General features: G+C 39.7%; 1 protein-coding gene across 3 annotated transcripts in view; it reads right to left on the reverse strand.

Annotated features, from left to right (window-relative positions):
- TBK1 (TANK binding kinase 1) overlaps positions 1-14,600 on the reverse strand; it is a 29,391-nt gene extending 14,791 nt beyond the window's left edge. The window contains exons 1-9 of one of the 3 annotated variants that reach the window (XM_074827309.1): positions 14,522-14,600; positions 10,216-10,336; positions 8,319-8,459; positions 7,395-7,524; positions 6,616-6,797; positions 5,652-5,812; positions 3,609-3,719; positions 1,639-1,818; positions 44-240 (exon numbers count right to left, since the gene is read on the reverse strand). In XM_074827309.1, the coding sequence (XP_074683410.1) occupies positions 44-240; positions 1,639-1,818; positions 3,609-3,719; positions 5,652-5,812; positions 6,616-6,797; positions 7,395-7,524; positions 8,319-8,459; positions 10,216-10,302 (1,189 nt within the window). In that variant the 5' untranslated portion in view covers positions 10,303-10,336; positions 14,522-14,600. Of the gene's footprint in view, positions 1-43; positions 241-1,638; positions 1,819-3,608; positions 3,720-5,651; positions 5,813-6,615; positions 6,798-7,394; positions 7,525-8,318; positions 8,460-9,219; positions 9,287-10,215; positions 10,337-14,521 lie in introns of those variants that run through there. The other 2 variants (XM_074827311.1, XM_074827310.1) reach the window with 2 other exon arrangements.
- Between the last annotated feature and the right edge of the window lie 3,363 nt (positions 14,601-17,963).

Here is a 17,963-nt window from a genome sequence, read left to right on the forward strand (position 1 = left end):
TACAAAACATAGCTATATGAAAGGGGAAATGACTTTCATATACCTTCTTCATAAATTAATCCAACAAAGTTCACCGCCTCCCTGCTTACTACAAAGATAGGATTCTCCTCAGTTGTTCTGGGGAAGTGCTGTGCCAATCTGCCAGGCTCTAGTATTAAACGCCGACCTTCATATACCAGTTCTTGATTCTGAGATGGTATTTTTGTCTGTTTGTAGACCAACTCATGAAATATAGCAGCTCTATAATAGAAACAATATATTCAGTAGTAGTTAGACTCACTACAATAGTTCAAAAATTTAGAGTTTGTATTACTTAAATAAAAATCCCTTTTACTTCTGATTAATTAAGAACTGTTTTTACACATAGAGCATTTGACTTATAAGCAGAACAGAAAGCAGCACACTGCCTAAGCCTCCAGGTTGCTCTGTTACAAAAATAAATGCTATTTCCTGCAAAATATCAAACTTCCCTTTTTACCTCTGATTTTCCACCAAAGCATGTCTGTGTAAACAAACTTGCTTTGGCCTGAAGTCTGAACAGGAAGCACCATATGAGAGGAAGGAAGCATACTTTAGTTTTCTCAGGCATACTCATTTCTTCAGAGGAGATGGACGGTCTCTCCAAGAGAAAAGTCTGGTGTTTTACACATCAAAAAGCACACACCCTAAATTCAGCCTGTAAGCTAACAGTCAGATTATCTCCTAAAACAGCAGTTATAAGGAAGACCAAAGACACTTTGGTATTTTATTTCCAGCAATCAATGGATACAAGGCATGAGAATTCATAAGAAACCTCCCCACCTCCAAAAACCCCACAACCCAACAAACAAAAAAAACCTCCTACAAAGAAGAAAAACTTTAAGGACAATAACAGGAAGAATTTGTTCCTGTGCAGTACTAGTACACTGCCACTTCTTAATAATAGAGCTAGTACATAAAGGTAAATAATAATAAAATAAATTTTAAAAACAAAGTACAAACAGCAGTTTGAGCTACAAGAAAGATTTCTCTGCAAAAATAGTATTTGGGCTCTCAAAATATAAATGACAGAATAGAAAAATTGAGAAAGGCCAGAACTGTATTGATACATCTGATGAAATAACTGTATCTGTTTGCATATTAAACACATGCTCTGTATTATCTGTAATAAGGCAAAGGCAGTTATTTTTGTATCAAACTGTAAACCAGACTTTACAGCTTCTAACGTCAACACTTACTGACCATAAAGTGAAATCCATATAACTCAAGATCCTAAATTGTACCAATTACAACTTCAGAATCCCTGTGAGTTTTATGTCAGACACAGATGATGTCTTCAAGAATACAAAATATGCACAAGATAAGAAAGGAGAGAGTTGAACACAGTCTCTGGAAAACTGCTTTATAAATAAGTAATATATAACTGTGGGATGAATTGGTATCCATTACGAACACAGACACATTGTAAAATGTCAAGGATTAAATCTGTGTTCTGATTAAGACCAAGTTTAAGATCAGTAGATTTGAACTTCAATGATTTTATTTTTATTTTTGGTCAACATGCATTACAACTACACAGGAGAATGACAAGCTTTCACTTCCTCAGATACACAAGCAAGGAAAGGCTACTGAATTTATAACAGCGGTTATAACACTTACGTATTATAGCTGTGAATATAAACTTTGTGCAAGGTCATCTGCTGCAGTGAAAAGATGTGGATTATTATTCGGTGCAGTATGTCACTCGTCTCTGCAAAGAACTGGTCAAATCCCCAGCATTTTTCCTGGTCTCCCTCAAGAATATTTGCAAGGACAGGTGTGAGCAGTACTTGCAGACCCCTAGATGACACCAGGAAGAGATAAGACTACTCGCATCTGCTTGGATCTTTACACCTTGTAACAAATTTCAATACTTCATTTGACTTGTCTCATGAATGCAAAGCTATTATCCCTTGAAGAATATTCCAGTGCTTTTTTTTCTTTCCCTCTACTGAACAACAAAACGTTCAATGGTAATGTCTATTGTTTTTCATTAATACGCATACTTTATCAGTATTTATTTCCTTTTTAGGCTCAACTATCAAATATTTTTTCCTTTGTATTTGACAAATATCACAGGCATTGAAAAAATTACATACAATTTTAAAAGTCTATATTGTAGAGCTAAGGTAACCTTCTACCACTGCTGAGCAGTAGTCTTTTACCCAGCTCACCCTGCACACCTACCACAGATCTTTACTTTGAAGCAAGCAACTACCATTTATGGTTTGCTGGCTGAGCTGCTCATGTGAGCACACTGTGTTGCTTTCAATCAAAATCAGCTGGGTCAGCAAAGACTCATTATTTAAATTGTCAACACTAACAGAATTCATCCTGATTGAGATGGGCCTAAGTAAGTACTCCACACATGCAGCTCAACTGCTGCAAAGAAAAATGTACAACTATTGCCTTATAGCCAGTACTATTCTAGGAGAAAGGCCAGCTTAAATTTCTTCTGTTTCTACTTTGAGAATCTGAATTGCAAGGAACTTCATGGATCCTACTCCTGTGTTATCATGAACAACTTCCTCGAAGTCTTAACATTAAGTACACGTCAAACCTGAATCCAGCGGTAAAACTGGTAACATTTTGAAGCAAGCTCCAGTGGCTTACAAGCACACTGACTGCCCCATTAGAGGTCAGTGGCTGCTGTGCTCAAACTCACTTTAGTACTAAACTTATAACAGTAAATGCTGTTTAAATGCTACTTGAAAATCTTACTGTAAACAGATGTTTAATGAAAAAATCTGCTTCCTTTATTATTTCAAGCACTTCAATTATATGGAATAAGCAGAGGAAAATACCAAGCAGCATCATGAAAAATATATATAAATTGCAAGTTCTGCATGCTATAAACTTATAAATTGATATAAACCAGACTTTCACTCTACACCCCTTACAGATCTATATATTTGGCTTTCAGAAAATTTGTTTCTAAAGTCTGTTCACACAACAATTTCTTTCCCCCTTTATTAGCATGAAAGAGTAGTAACTTCAAAGTACCAGTATCTCAGGAAGATAAATAGGTAAATAGGTTATGGGAGGTGTTTTCAAGATCATATTGAGATAAGATCTTCCATGGCTCTTCCTACTGAGTATTATGACTTATGAAACAAAAATATGATGATAAAAAAGTTCAGAAGATACCATGAGAATATGTTAAAATGTGCTGATATTTTTTTCTGGAAAAACTACAAGTCTCTGAACTGTCTTTTCGTGTAATTTCTTTCCTACTACCTAATCTTTGTAATATCTGAAGTCACATTCTTGCAAGAAAGGGGGGCTGTCAATTCAAAGCTTATTAAATCTTCATACTCCTTCCTGAGGGTGGAGAAAATATAGTAATAATCTTTCTTCTACTCATACCAGTTCAGATTCTCAGGTGCTCATTTGTAAATTAGCAGTCATTTGGACAGATGGGAAGTAAAAACACTTGATTACCTAATAGTAGACTGTACAGATCTACTGAAGTGTTCAACGAAAACAACTGCAACAGTCAGATCTCTGTTCCAAAGACCCAATCCTGAGAGAATAACTGGAAAAGCCTAACCAAGAATCATTGAAACATTTTGTGAGAAGTTCAAACTTACTTTGAAAGACTACAAGAAACAGGCATCTCCCAGCTCCACTCAATTGGTCCATTTTCTGCTTTCTGTATTCCAGAAATAGCACCAGAAGGCTTTCCTGTGATTATTTTATACCTGTGATACATTACAAAGATAATAGAGACTTCAACTACTACCTCTTACATATACATAGGTCTAGTAACTAATCCTCAAAGGTGTATCAATAATATAAATCTAAACAACAGGTTGGCCTAAATTTGTAGATGGTGCAATAATTAGGAAGCTTCGCTTACAAGCTGACAGCGAGTGGTGCTAAAATTATAAACAATGAAAAGGAAACACTGTGGGCTATGTTGGAGAAGGAATTTTGTCTACCTCAGGTTTGGGAAAAATTTAGGAAAGATTTCAGGCATCACTGAAGGAAGCTGACATTTTTTCACAAGTGTTAATTAATCAAAGTTAGATTTCCAAGGCAGCTTAATTTAGGCATTTACATGACTAACTTCTAGCATGCTCCATAGCAAGAGATGACATTTAGCCACCACAAAGTCACTTGGGGATAAAGAAGGAACAGGAGGTGGGGTTTGAGAAATTACTTCGATTTGGAAACATCTAGCAATTTGGATACAATATGGCATTGTCTAACTTTGTACTGAGCAGGCTAGTATTTTTCTCAAATTTCTCATGAAGCAAATCAGGAAAAATAGGCTTTTTGCAACAGAAAAGTTCAGTTGTGCTTTCTCTTTTTGGAGGACAATGTACATATAAAACATATGTTCCTTGCTTATCTCTCAAGCAGATACAACAGGTATCTGGTGGTAATCACAGGATGGGCAGTTCCTTAAGCTAAGAAAATTGAAGTCGGCTTTGCAAGGAGCACCAGAACAGAAATGTCATCCAATTAGAGTTCCCAAGTACCATCTTGCTTTATTTTTAAAATGCAACACACAGAATAACAACATAGAGCTAGACTACGATGAAACAGAAATCAATTCCAATCAGCACATCATAGACACAACTTCTTCCCATTCAGGAGCTACCCCTGTTACCTTCATCCACAGTCCACAACTATGCTACTCAAAAGTCTCATGGGTAGTGCATGCATTTAAAGACTGCCTGGGAAGACAATCATTTAGAGGACAACAGAAGTTTGCAGCACTGAAAACCCATTTCAGAATACCATAATTTTACCTGAATATCCAAGTTATATACACCACACTGCAACAGACCAGTCTAGTGCCATGGTGAAAGAAAGATGTGTGGAAAAACAACAGTATTTTGGGGGAGCGCTTATGCTTAATTTAGGTCTTAAGGTGCCACACAGTAAAATCCTTGTTGAAGCAGAAAGTTTGTACTGGTTTTGGTTGGGACAGAGTTAATTTTCTTCACAGTAGCTCATATGGTGCTGTGTTTTGGATCTGTGACCAGAACAGTGTTGATAACACAGGCATGTTCTAGCCATTGCTGAGCAGTGCTTACACAGCGTCAAGGCCTTTTCTACTTCTCTCACTGCCTCATCAGTGAGTAGGCTGGGGGGCACGCAAGAAGTTGGAAGGGGACACAGCCAGGACAGCTGACCCCAAGGGATATTCCATACCATATGACATCATACTCAGCAATAAAAGCTGGGGCAAGGAAATTTGCCAGGGTGGCAGCTTGTCAAGGGCTGACTGGGCATCAGTTACATGGTGGTGAGCAACTGGGGTTTTTTTGCATCACTTGTTTTTCTTGGGTTTGTTTTCTTTTGCGTTTAGGGGTGGGGTTTTTCATTTGTTTGTCTTCTGGGGTTTTTTTACTTATTAAATTGTCTTTGTCACAAACCACGAGTTTTTGCACTTTTACCCTTCCAATTCTCTTCCCCATCCCACTGAGGGGCAGTGAGTGAACAGCTGTGCGGTGCTCAGCTGTTTACTGGGGTTAAACCACAACAAAGTTAAAGAGCGTTTTTCCTTAAATCTTTTCACTATTTTAATGTTTAGTATATGTGTGTAGGATTTCTTGATAATAAGCATTTCATGGACTGACTTAATTTACAAACAGATAAAAATCTCCTTCTAAATTACCTACATCACTTCCTTGTTTCTACGAGGTCCTTCAAAAGGTCGGAAAGGCAAACTCCCTGTTGCAGCATGGTAAAATGTCACCCCTATGCTCCAAAGATCAACTGTTGCTCCATACTTTTTCTGATGCTCTTTCCTCAAAACTGCTCTCTCATACATATCAGGATGCTAAAAAGAAAAAAACAGAAAAAAAAAGTTAGAATTGCTTTATGAACGATAAAAAGAACAAAACCCCAATCTATCATTTCACAGCAAGATAATTTGTCGTTCTAAACTTTCAGCTCTTTAACCAAAAAGCAAAGTTAGCTTATATCATAGAATTTGCTTAAGTTATTCTGCCAGAATATCACAAAAGTGTTCCTAGGTATGATAGCCACTTTTATTAAAGGTTTGCAAAAAATATTTTAAAATTTAGCTAAAGATTGACTATTAAAGCACCACTAAAGAAGAGGAGAAAGTCAGTATTCCTCCGGATGATTTTGAAACAACAGAAACCAAACTGGGAAGAGATCCATAGCAGAGAATATCAGTTATGATTCTATATGTGTGAAAATATGGCAGGAATAAAATTATGCCTAATACATAATATGCCTGCCTCTCTTTGGTTAACTAAGATATCAAGTGAATTTTAACTACACCTGACATCATCCAAGTAGCTCAAATACAAACTGAAAAATATCTACAAAGATAAAGGCAAAGACATTCATAACTAAAACACTATTGCTCTTCCTTTCACACAAGGCAACAGGGGCAGTTGGACTTGGAAATTATCTAAAGGCTACTGTGCTCAGATCAGCAGGAGAACTGGCATGACCCAAGGTGAAAAAGGTGGAAAGTTATAAAAACAATTATAATACAAAGGTTTAAATACTAATTCTCAACAGTCCAGCCTTCACCCATTCAACTCTCATCACAAAGGGCCCTGGGATTCAAACACTTTTTCAACAGAAAGTGAAATCATGTGGGCTTACTAAGTACTCTTCTGTGCCGTAGAGAGAAACAAATTGTTCATCATCTTCAAGCTCTCTTGCAGCACCGAAGTCTGTAAGTTTGTAAACAGACTGACCGTCTTCACCTATAACACGCATTATATTGCCTGGTTTGATGTCACGGTGCACTATTCCATTCTCCCGGAGATGATTCATCCCAGCCACTTCAATTAAAAAACCAAAACAAAACACAACAGAATTTACATATATATATCTTGACACAGGCGGCACAAGCACTGAATTGTAACTGAGACTAGGAAGACATACTTTCTCACTGGGAAATGGGAATGAGAAGGGACACTCAATTAACAAAAAGACCAGGACCAGAGAATATTCTAAATGGTTTTGCCCTTTTTTCTTTCAAACAGCTAAATTACAGTATTTCTGGCTCTCAGCAACATCTTTCACATAAAGTAATGGAGGAAAATTTTGTAACAGGAAGGCACAGGTAAACCTCATTATTTTTCTAATTTACTCTTCTGAGATTAGTTATTACTAGGAATTAGTCCAACATGTGACAAATAATCTTGAAACAAGCAAAAAAGAATTATAGCAATGCTTTATACAGAAATGGCTTCTTAATGCAGCTATCTATACCAATACAGACATAACTAAAAGATGTGACTCCATATGACCATATTAATTTGTTCAATTAGTTGACAGTCATTCAAATTCCTCATCTCTTGCTGTTTTAAGATAAATAAAACAAGTATGAGTTTGTTTCAGTCAACGAATTAGACTAAAGAACAAAGTCTACGTACCCACATCTCTCAAAACAATTAAGAACTCAGACTCCGGCAAACCAAAGGCATTAGATGGCTCCTCTAAAACTGTATATAAACTCCCACATGGACAAAATTCCATAACTAGTACTTTGTGTCTAGTTGTTGTCTGGAAAAAGATTAAAAAAAGATAAGACTGTGACTATTGTGAAAACAATGTCAGAAATTACATATAACTACGGGATCTTACTTTAAAAAAAAAAAAATCTGTGGCTGGATCATAAATCCCATTCTGGTGATCTTCAAAAGAACTGCAGGTGAATTTTTATGTTTTCATGTATTCTAACTTGGAGAGGGGGGAAAAAATTAAGAAAACCTCAAGTTCTAGGCACCTAAGATGGTCGACACCAGCATTGATAGATGGACAAATAAGAAATTACAGCACACAAGAGCAGAGAGCAGCAACTGTCCTTCATTCCTCTTTACTAATCTCAGCATCTGGGTCATTCCAACTCATCAGCCTCCGTTTCAGCACAACTACTGGAATTCATACTAGCATACAGTTCTACATGTCCTATGACATTATTTTAGTTGGTTGCAAAGCAAAAGCATTAAATTGTCAGGATTACTGAAGCACTTCCAACTATCGGTATATATTAAGTATTCATACATGTAGATAGCTTAAAAATCATAACTCAAGATAAACCTTAGGACAGTGGCTTCTCAAGACGGCTTTGAAGAATCATAACCTATGCCTAAACACTGAAAGCAAGCATAGTCTGTCAACAACAACAACAAAGAAAACCAAAAAAGATGGTGGTTGGGTCAGAGTATTTATATTATTATATATGTTACCATTCTTTAAAAACGTAACTTTATCCTCTATAGTTAAGGATAAAGCAAAAAGACAGTTACTGTGGTTGCTACCATGCATCTTGGATCATAACTACAACAATTCATTACCTCTTCTTCTATGGCAAACAATTTGACAATGTTCTTATGATTTAGTTTCTTCAATACTTCAAACTCTCGCATCTGAACATCCACAGGACGAAGGAAACTTATACTGTTAAATACTTTGACAGCATATAAATCCCCAGTTTTCTGTTCAAAACAAACAAATTACTAATCAAACAGAAGCATAAGATTGAAAATGTACACAGACCCATTATCCAAGCATTTTGAGATCTTCTGTTGTGCGTATGAGCATACCCAGATCAGAAACAGTTCAAAATAGTATTTTGTGTAAAGGTGGAAATTAGGATTGGGCTAAAATAATTACGTATGTATTGGTTTAGTTTAATATAGACTAGAAGCAAACAGACTAGCAGAATGGAAATTCAGTGTTAGCCCACAAAATCTAAGTGCTTTTAAAAAAAGAATAGTTAGCATAAGAAAGGCTACACAAATGATCCATAAACTTAGCTGAAAAAACATTTTTCAGCAAGAGGTAAGCCACTTGCACAAATCAGTAAGAGAGATGCATGTACTACAGTTGAGAGCCTTGACTTGCTTAAATTAAGAGACAACTTTTGGAAGCTGAACGTTGTTCTCTTTTTCTTTACTGTTCTGTTTATACTGATTTTTTTTTTTCCCCCCAAAGAAAGCAGTGTTGAGCACTACATACCACTCATGCAAAATCCTGAAGCAATTCAAACCCACATAAGTGACAGGAGCACTGTGATGAGCTTTATGAGAGACTTAAGTTCTCAAGTGGGACTAAGCCCCAACATGCTCAGGCACCCACAACACCAGCTGACAGTGCAACTCCTCTACCTCTTAGGGCAAACCAGTCTTGTGTGTGACCTTTCTAAGGGCAAAGCCTTCTTGTGCTTAGAGTAGGTGTGTTGAACAGCACACTTACATGCACTACCAGTACCCTGGTAAAAGTTTCCTCCTGTTGACAACGAGCTGCAGGTCATGCCCTCAGACTAGTGAGGATGATGAGAGATGCAACCATGACATCAGAAGCTTTACAGGGGAATCGTTCTGTGCTGAAATTCACTCATCCAGAAAAGCACATTAACTGCTAAATTATTGCTTAGTGTTGCTTCACAGTTAAATGTGGAACATAGAAACCACTATACCTTGTATATAACTTCATATTGATTCACACAGACTGTCATTACTATAAAGGAACATTACTTTCACAACTAGGCTTATCTTCATTTTGTGAGACATGCCGTGAAATTCATAGGAATAGAATGGCCCACACAAGCAAGGTCATTTCAGCTCCTCACCCAGGTTGCAACATACACATCAGTATACCATTTACACAGCAAAACTGCTCAAAGATGTACAGTTCTGTACTGATTACTCAAGGCATGTCACCAAGAAGATGGTGTCCTAGACATGTGTGAAGCATTGGCTTACAGACAAAGACTAACAGCAACTTCACCCAATAAGATAATACGTTAAGAATATTTCACTTACAGTACAAATATCACAAAAATCAGAAAAAATGGGCTTTAAAATAGCAGGGGAAAACTACAAAAAGAGAATCTAACAAAGACAAAAATATCATGTAATAAAAACTGCTGATAAGACATTCCTATTTAAATTCTTAAGCAAGGAGTATTTTTTCCATAAAACTGAAGAATGGAGGAATGAAGAATTAATAACAGTTAATATTTTACAAGGACAAATAGTACAATATTAAAAACAAATCCTCTGAACTGTATAGAACTCTTAATTCAAAGGATGAATATTAAAAATTAAAAACAAAGTATGAATAGTTACAAAGATATATTTGCTTTAGGCCTAAATCTTGAACAGTTTTTTGCTGATTTCATGACACTACTCACATATGAAAAAAAATCTCAGTTTTACGTGTTACTCAGATTAGTAATTCCTCACAAACCTTATGTCGTCCCCGGAAAACATTTGCAGTAGCTCCCTGTCCTAGAATGTCAGACAACAGCCAGAGGTAATTCGAAGTGCTCTGCATCTTTGCTCTTTGTTTAGACAGTTTTATTTTTCACCTTAAAAACAAAGATTAAATATATTGAATTATAATTAGTAAAAATACATGCAAGAGACTTATTTTAATTAGAAGGAAAAAAAAACCACCACAACTCCAAAGACATACAGAAATAATTAAGAAAAATGAAGGAGAGGAATAGGAGGTGAAACAAAGAAACAAAAACAAGCTCAACAGTCAAAACTAACACCATAGACACATCACCTCTCTGCATTTAAGGTCTTTACTCCCCAAATTTTTGTTTGAAAAATCAACTGGAAAAGTGAAAGCTTCGTAATCCCTTTTGCATTGTACACCGGTGTTTAAATGATACAGTAGCAAAAACTATAGGAAAGAGTTAAAACCACCTGAAAATAACCAAGACCTGTAATAGAATTCCATTATTTGGTATATATGCCAAAAATCAGACATTAGAGATAATGGCAGTAATGTATACAGATCTTTTAGACCACATTGGCTCTGGAAGTTGCACTTAAGTACAACTGAAAAGGAACTGGACTAACTACTTACAAAAAACTATTTTTACATGAGCTAGATAAAAGTCAAATGTAACACAAGTATTTTCAGCTACTTGCTAGAACCACCAATTACTACTGAAAGAAATTAAGGGACATTTCTCTCATTTCTAGAATTTCACATTTGGTATGTCACATCTTTTCTAGAGAGACAGCCTGGCTTCCCTACCACCCTTCCTAAAATGTAAACTGTCAGATACTCAGGTCTTCACAGACTCAAAAGAAAGAAAAAAAAAGTTTGATTAAATCAAAATTATTAAAAAAACCCATTAGAACTGACATATTTTCCCCCTTACCAAAACAGCAGGAGCTGTAGGTGAATACCCTTACATTTTTGGTTTAAAGCACTGACTTTGCCATTAAATCTAGTGAAAGGCTCTGAGATCAAAGATGTAGTTTCTTGGATCTAAAGAATATTAAGAGCAAAGTGGCAATTGGACCAGGGGAAGGTCCAACAGCAGCAGCCTTTCCTCACAGTCTGGCAGGGGTCCCTGCACCTGCTTGTGTTAACTGGCAAGAAACAGCTAACTGATACTCAAAAGAAACAAAAAAGCCTTTCCTGTAAGTACTGGAAGAAGAGGTACGACAGAATTTCCTGTGCTTGTTTATTCAGAGAAGGTGGTTGCCACTTTTTGAGAGCTCCCTGGAGCACAAGGTGACACCACCAGAAGCCTCACAGTGTGCACCACAGGGGAGCGGAGGAAGCCGCACACTAGCCGCCGCAGCACAGATGGCCCATCCCGCCCCAGCAGCCACCTGAAGCACCCGCCGTTGCACTGCTCTTGGCCATACCCATGCCGCAGAGAGACAGAAACTCTCTCATGAACACATTTCTCTATGCGTAGCGACTGCGGATTTCATACTTTCGATTTAGCTGTTGGCTCACATCGGATGTGGAGTTTCTTGCAAAGCTGTCCCAAAACATCCAGGCAATGACACGTAGTGTACAGAAGGCAACGACAAAATGTGAAGACCTGACATTACTCTCAACTAAATTCAGAGTCATGCAGCAACACCATTTTTAAAATCTAGGCAAAATTCTTAATAGTGAGAGAAGGGAAGAAAGGTTTTATCTCAAATCTGAACTAAAAAAACCCACCAGCACACCTCAAACCCTTACAATTCTCACCTAACTCTGACAAGACAATTTGCAGCAGTAGAGTAAGATAACTTCTCCCAGCATTTTGTAGATGCCCATGAGCTATCTATGATGCAGACACAGAAGGTAAGGAAGAAGTCTGTACGGAAGTAATGCATAGCTCACTCCACAAACCATTTGTAAAATTTCCAAATTAAAAAATTCCTCATAATTCAAATCCTGCTTGTAACACGCCAGCTGGCACATTACCAGTAAACATGTATTTTGTAATTTATTTCAAAGCAACATTCATTAGACTCATACCAAGACACAGAAACATGATGAATCCTTTCTAAGCAGACAGCAAGTGTGCAGAAGGATTAAGTAAACATGGAGTTTCTTCTCTGATGTCTATTCAAATACTAAAAATTTTAGCAGCCTATTAGAGACTGAATTATTATGTTGCCTGAAGTGATAAAGATGAGGTAGCTTATATATGAGATCATCTCTCTTCCTTTACCTTCTCACTTTCTAATTAAATTTGCATGAAGGTCAGTGGGTGGAAACAAACCAAAAGAAAAGTCTTTGACAGATGAGCTTGAATATCATTCAATGGATTTAAAAAAACCCCCAACAAGTCACTAATGGGTTCTCAAGGTCTGGGTTTTTTCACTTGTAAAACTACAGACATAACTATGCCAGTATTAATCCCAGGGTACATACCCAGCACCAAACTAAAGTCAGTGTGGCACTATTACACCTTTTTTTGTCAAAATAGTATTTTTATAACAATAACAAAATATATACCCTAGCAGAGGCCACTTTTAAGGCATAAAGTCTCATTCACCTTTAATTTTAATCTTCAGATTATAATTTGATTCAATAATTTATATATGTTAGACCTCCTCTAATACCTTCCCTTTGTTAGACTGATTCAAAACTGATCTTTGCTAAACACTCACCATGCCAAGTTTTCTTTTTATATCTTCCATTACCTTCCTAAATCAATTCACTAAGAGTTTCATATTAAAAAAATATGTTTCTCTAACTGTACAATTGGTCCTGTCACTAGATTTAATGCTGAACTTTCTATTTCGTCACATCTCATTTATGGTCATTAAGTCAGATACCAGACAAGCATGAAGTTCCTCATGTGTATCTAAAGGTATCTCTCCTACCAGCAATTTGATTTATTGTCCCCCATGACTCATGAGCATCTCAAGGGTTTGGAGGCTGCTTTTCAGTGGGTTTTTAAAAATGTTTTCTGCTTCTGGTGATGCTGCTACTTGCTTGTCAGCAGGGAGGATTGTAATAGAAAAAGACTGCATTGCTAATGTGATTTATTTTTTAAACTCCCAATGCTTTGAAGCAGGAGCACTGTCTGCTTCTAATACAAAGTTTGCTGTTACCTCAGGCACGTGGAATATGCACACAAAGCGGGTACTTCCCCTTTCGACCGCTGCAGTGTACAAGCTCACCAAGCAAGTAGGGACAGATGATGAAGTTAAAGTGAAGGCTCTTTCTGTCTACAGCCAAGATCCTATATACCACCAAAGCCGACAGGCAAGGTGCTGATGTTCCAAATAAATGCTACATTAGCATTAGACAGTCTGGTAAACAAGAAGGTTTTATATTTTTCTGTATGCCCTCTTTTAATGCTTAGAAAATAAGTTCCTCCCCCCAAAATCCCTGCTTCCTACTCCTGCTTTCTTCATCTAACCTCCTTCCACGAGCTTCCAGTCCAACAGCCAGTATCAGAATTACCAAAATACCCTGCCCTGGGCCACACAAGGTGCTTGCCTGAACCCATACAAAGCAGAACACGCTCCCAAAGGCCCACAAAACAAAGGGCAAGCCTGGCTCCAGAGCCGCTCATCACCACCGCTCGTGGCGTTTCCAGTCCGTAAGGGGGCAAGTGGACTCGGCCCCTGTCAGGGACGGCAGCTCCTGGGAAGCTGTGGAGGGCCACAGCCTTGCCTGAGCGGCCCCGCCAGCCCCACGCTGGGAGGGCACTGTGCCGGAGCTCATCTCCACAACAGGACATCCTCCCAGAGGTAAAACTTTAACAACTTCTAGAACCACGAAGGTGATGCCGCTACCTGAGGAAAGCTTTATACAAACCACTGGCAAACACACGCTTCGCTTGGCTTTTTTTTTTTTTTTCCCCCCTTCCAATTACTAAAGTAATTTTGACGGGTCGTATCAACAGCGGCCTGCGACATTCACGGGGATAAAAGTCATCGAGAGCGGGGCAAGGGGCGAGCCCCGGGCACGCCGCAGAGGCCGCAGGCCGGCCACCGCCTCACCCAGCCCCGGCCGGGGGCCGCTCCGCGGAGCGGCCGGCACAGCCAGGCCCGCTGCTGCCTCGGGGAGGCTCCGCCGCCCGCCACCCTCCTCGGGAGTCGGCAGCTCCCGGTAAGGCCCCACCGCTGCCCCGGGAAACCGAAACCACCTCGCTCCGGCGGCGGCGCGAAGAGAAAGCGACTTCCTCCGCGGCGGCGGCGGCGGCGCCGCCAACACCCACCTCAGCTCAGCTGGACACGGCGGCCCCCCGCCCCGCCCCGCCCCGCCCCCCGACCCCAGCCCCACGCACCGAGCAGCCTCTCGCCCTGCCTGCCCACCGCCCCCGACGCTTCCGGCTTCCTGCCGCGGCGCTGGGGAGGCGGGGCGGCAGAAGCACCGCCTCGGCCGCCGGCACCGCCCGCCCGCCCCCGCCCGGAGGTGGTCGGTAGGAGGCTGAGGGGTGAGGGGCGGGCGGACGGGAGTCGCTGCCGCCCACTCTGTGGGGGGTGAGGGAGCGGCGGCGGCCCCTGAGGCGAGGGGCCGCGAAACAGGGAAGCATCTGGGAAACGTCGTGAAGTGGAAGTAGGATGTTCCTTTGGGAATGGTCACTCAGGGTATTTTAGCTGGCGTGATGTTCAAAACGAGCTCGGATCGGTTCCGGTGAGGATTTCCTTTTTTGCTGCGTAACCGCTCCGGCGGTGGTTTCGTTTCTTCGCTCCCCTCCTGATAACACCAAGGGCTTAAACAATGTCGTTAATACACCAATAACGGGCCCCTTTGTACAAGCTCCGTACAGACAAGGTAAGCAAGGCTCCGGGCCAAAGAGCGGCCCCTCCCCGGCTCAGCGTGGTACAGGCAGGAGCAGCAAGTCCGTGCGCGGAGGCAGCCTCGCAATGCAGTAATATAGGCATTAGACTCCCTGGAAATAGGCAGGTACTTAACATACGCATTAGACTCCCTGGAAATAAGCGGGTACTTCTCGGAAATTATATAAATACTCATTTTTGGAATGTATATAATGTGTGCTTTTTTCCTCGGTGTGCGTGTTAGGAGGAGGAATCCCCCCTGCACCCAGCGCTGCAATACACCAGTGTCGGCTTTCTAAACTATCGTTTGGTTTGGAGAGTTTTCTTGGTTACGATTTTCGGCAACCCTGAGGCAGGGCTGCCGGTCCTCCTCGGCCCGGTAACCATTAAACGGTACACTTCTCTGTGTGAACTCACCTCACTGACTGCTTTTTCAAGCGATATCCAGGATAAATATTTCCCCACCCCGTGTAATTTCTCTCAGTTTCACACTTTTTAAACCTCACAAAGTCTTGGTATTTTTCATACATTCATGTTCTCGCTTATTTTTTAATTAAATGTTTTAAAGCAAAATTCCTTGCTGATTTATCTTTTGCTCTTTTTTTTTTTTTTCTGTGCAGTAATACTGTTTCAATAAATGGTCTGTGTAGCTTGTATAAGAAAAAATACCGATAACTTTATAATTTATGCATAATGTAATTTAAACATAATTGTACTGAGAAAATAGCCAAAATAATTCCCCTCCGCCAAGACTCTCCTTTTTTTGACCCTCTGCATTTCCTGTTCGGAATTACCATCTTCCCAAATCTTTCGAGGAACTGACACATAAAGAGGGCAACCTTTTGTTTACAGACTTTGTTCATTGTTATTATCTTACCTTTTTCAAGCTTTATCACAAGTCTAAACTTCCGCTGGTTCAGCTTGTTACAGGGCACTAAGCTTGTACCAAAATTCTGCTTAGTGAAACTGATAATTTGACTTTGATATATTTTTTGCTGTTAATATAAAGACTTAATTTGTATTCCCCATTTGTTGGTGTCTGAACTTTATTTTGTGATGCTTCTGCATTATATATGTTCCCCGCCACATTTGTGTTCTGTCCTTGCATCTTTCAAAATGCTGCAGTGCTCCTCAGAAGTTACACGGTTTATTTTTGCTACCCTCTGCTCTGTACCTAGCTTTGCAAGTCTTTTTTTTTTTTTCATCAGGTGGACGGACACCCACGAGTCAGTTTTGTCTTCTTCAGAAATATTCATCAGATAGTTCATACGGATATTGGCAAAAGCCTTCTCAAAATTGGGAAAATGCCAGTGAACTTTTTTCTGTATCTTGAATGTGTACTTCCTTCCACTTCTGAATAAAACCAAGCTGTTGGCTCAGTATGTTGATGCTTTTTTGGAACTGGCCATTTTAAACTATAGTCTCATTCAGGCTGGACGGGACTTTGGGAGGTCTCTGGTCCAACCACCTGCTCAAAGCAGGGTCAGCGCTGACTTCAAACCAAGTTCCCCAGGACTTTGTTCGCTTAAGACCTAGAGTATCTGACCTCCAGTGTCACCCTGCCCCTGGGGCTGGCCACCAACTGCTCTCACTGCAGTCACCAGCCTGTGTGCTTTCCCCAGGTCTTGAATCAATGAAGATGATTCATATGGTTTGCGTGATTCAAATTGTCCATTTTTTTAGGGTATATTTGTAACATAATCAGTGATTCTTATGCAAAGAAGAGCCTAGCTAGCCTTTAAATGTTTCACAGTATGAATCACGGGAAAATAGTATGTTGAGTATAAGAATGGGAAAACCAAAAAGGAAAGTGTCATAACTGTTTCACTCTAGAAATTTTTAGTTTGCTTCCTTCCACTTCTTTTCAGTGTATTAGTAAAACTTTTGGTACTCCTCACATCTCTTGTGAGGATTCTCACTCACATTCACAAATTCAGCAGTCTGTAGCTCTGTATTATTACATCTCATTGTCCAAACAATATAGCTATAGGAATTGCAGCTAAAGCTGGCATGTTGCATACAGTCCTCTTACACATGTAGCTGTGAATGCCAGAACTCAAAAAAGAAAAAGATGCTATGGAAAAAAAGTCAAACTGAGCATAGTCAAACAGAGCTGAGAGCATTAAAACAAGCAAAATACAGTATCTTCTTCTAATCTTTTTCTTGGGACCCTCTGTGCAACCTAGCAACAATGAGATAAGAACAGGGGAGACTGGAAATCAAACACAGTAGATACTTGCCAAGAAAAAACATATGACTGAATTACTTGATTTTTAAAAATTTTGAGTGAGAAATTGCATCTCACCAACCTTACCAAAAGGACAACCACTAACTTTACCAGTAAGTCAGGTGGGAACAGTAATTCTAGAAACTCCTAAGCAAGTTAAACATTGTTTTTCATTAACAAATTTTCTAAAGAAAACCAAAGCTTTTGAACCATTTATTCTTATAGTCAAATTCCTTTCTATATTTGATTTAAATATTTAGGAGGCATTTGCCCACTGTAGGAGAAGATCAGGTTCAAGACCATCTAAGGAACCTGAAGGTGCACAAGTCCACGGGACCTGATGAGATGCACCCACAGGCCCTAGGGGAACTGGGAGAACTGGCGGATGAAGTGGCTAAGCCACTATCCATCATATTTGAGGAGTTGTGGCAGTCTGAAGTTCCTGCTGACTGGAAAAAGGGATAACATAACCCCCATTCTTAAAAACAGAAAAAAGGAAGACCCAGGGAACTACAGGCCCGTCAGTCTCACCTCTGTGTCCAGCAAGATCATGGAGCAGATCCTCCTGGAAACTCTGCTAGAGCACATGGAAACTAAGGAGGTGATTGGTGACAGCCAACATGGCTTCGCTAAGGGCAAATTGTGCCTGATGAATTTGGTGGCCTATGATGGGGTCACAGCGTTGGTGGGTAAGGGAAGAGCAACTGACATCATCTACC

Source organism: Strix aluco, chromosome 5, assembly GCF_031877795.1.
Source record: "Strix aluco isolate bStrAlu1 chromosome 5, bStrAlu1.hap1, whole genome shotgun sequence".
Lineage (NCBI taxonomy): Eukaryota > Metazoa > Chordata > Aves > Strigiformes > Strigidae > Strix > Strix aluco.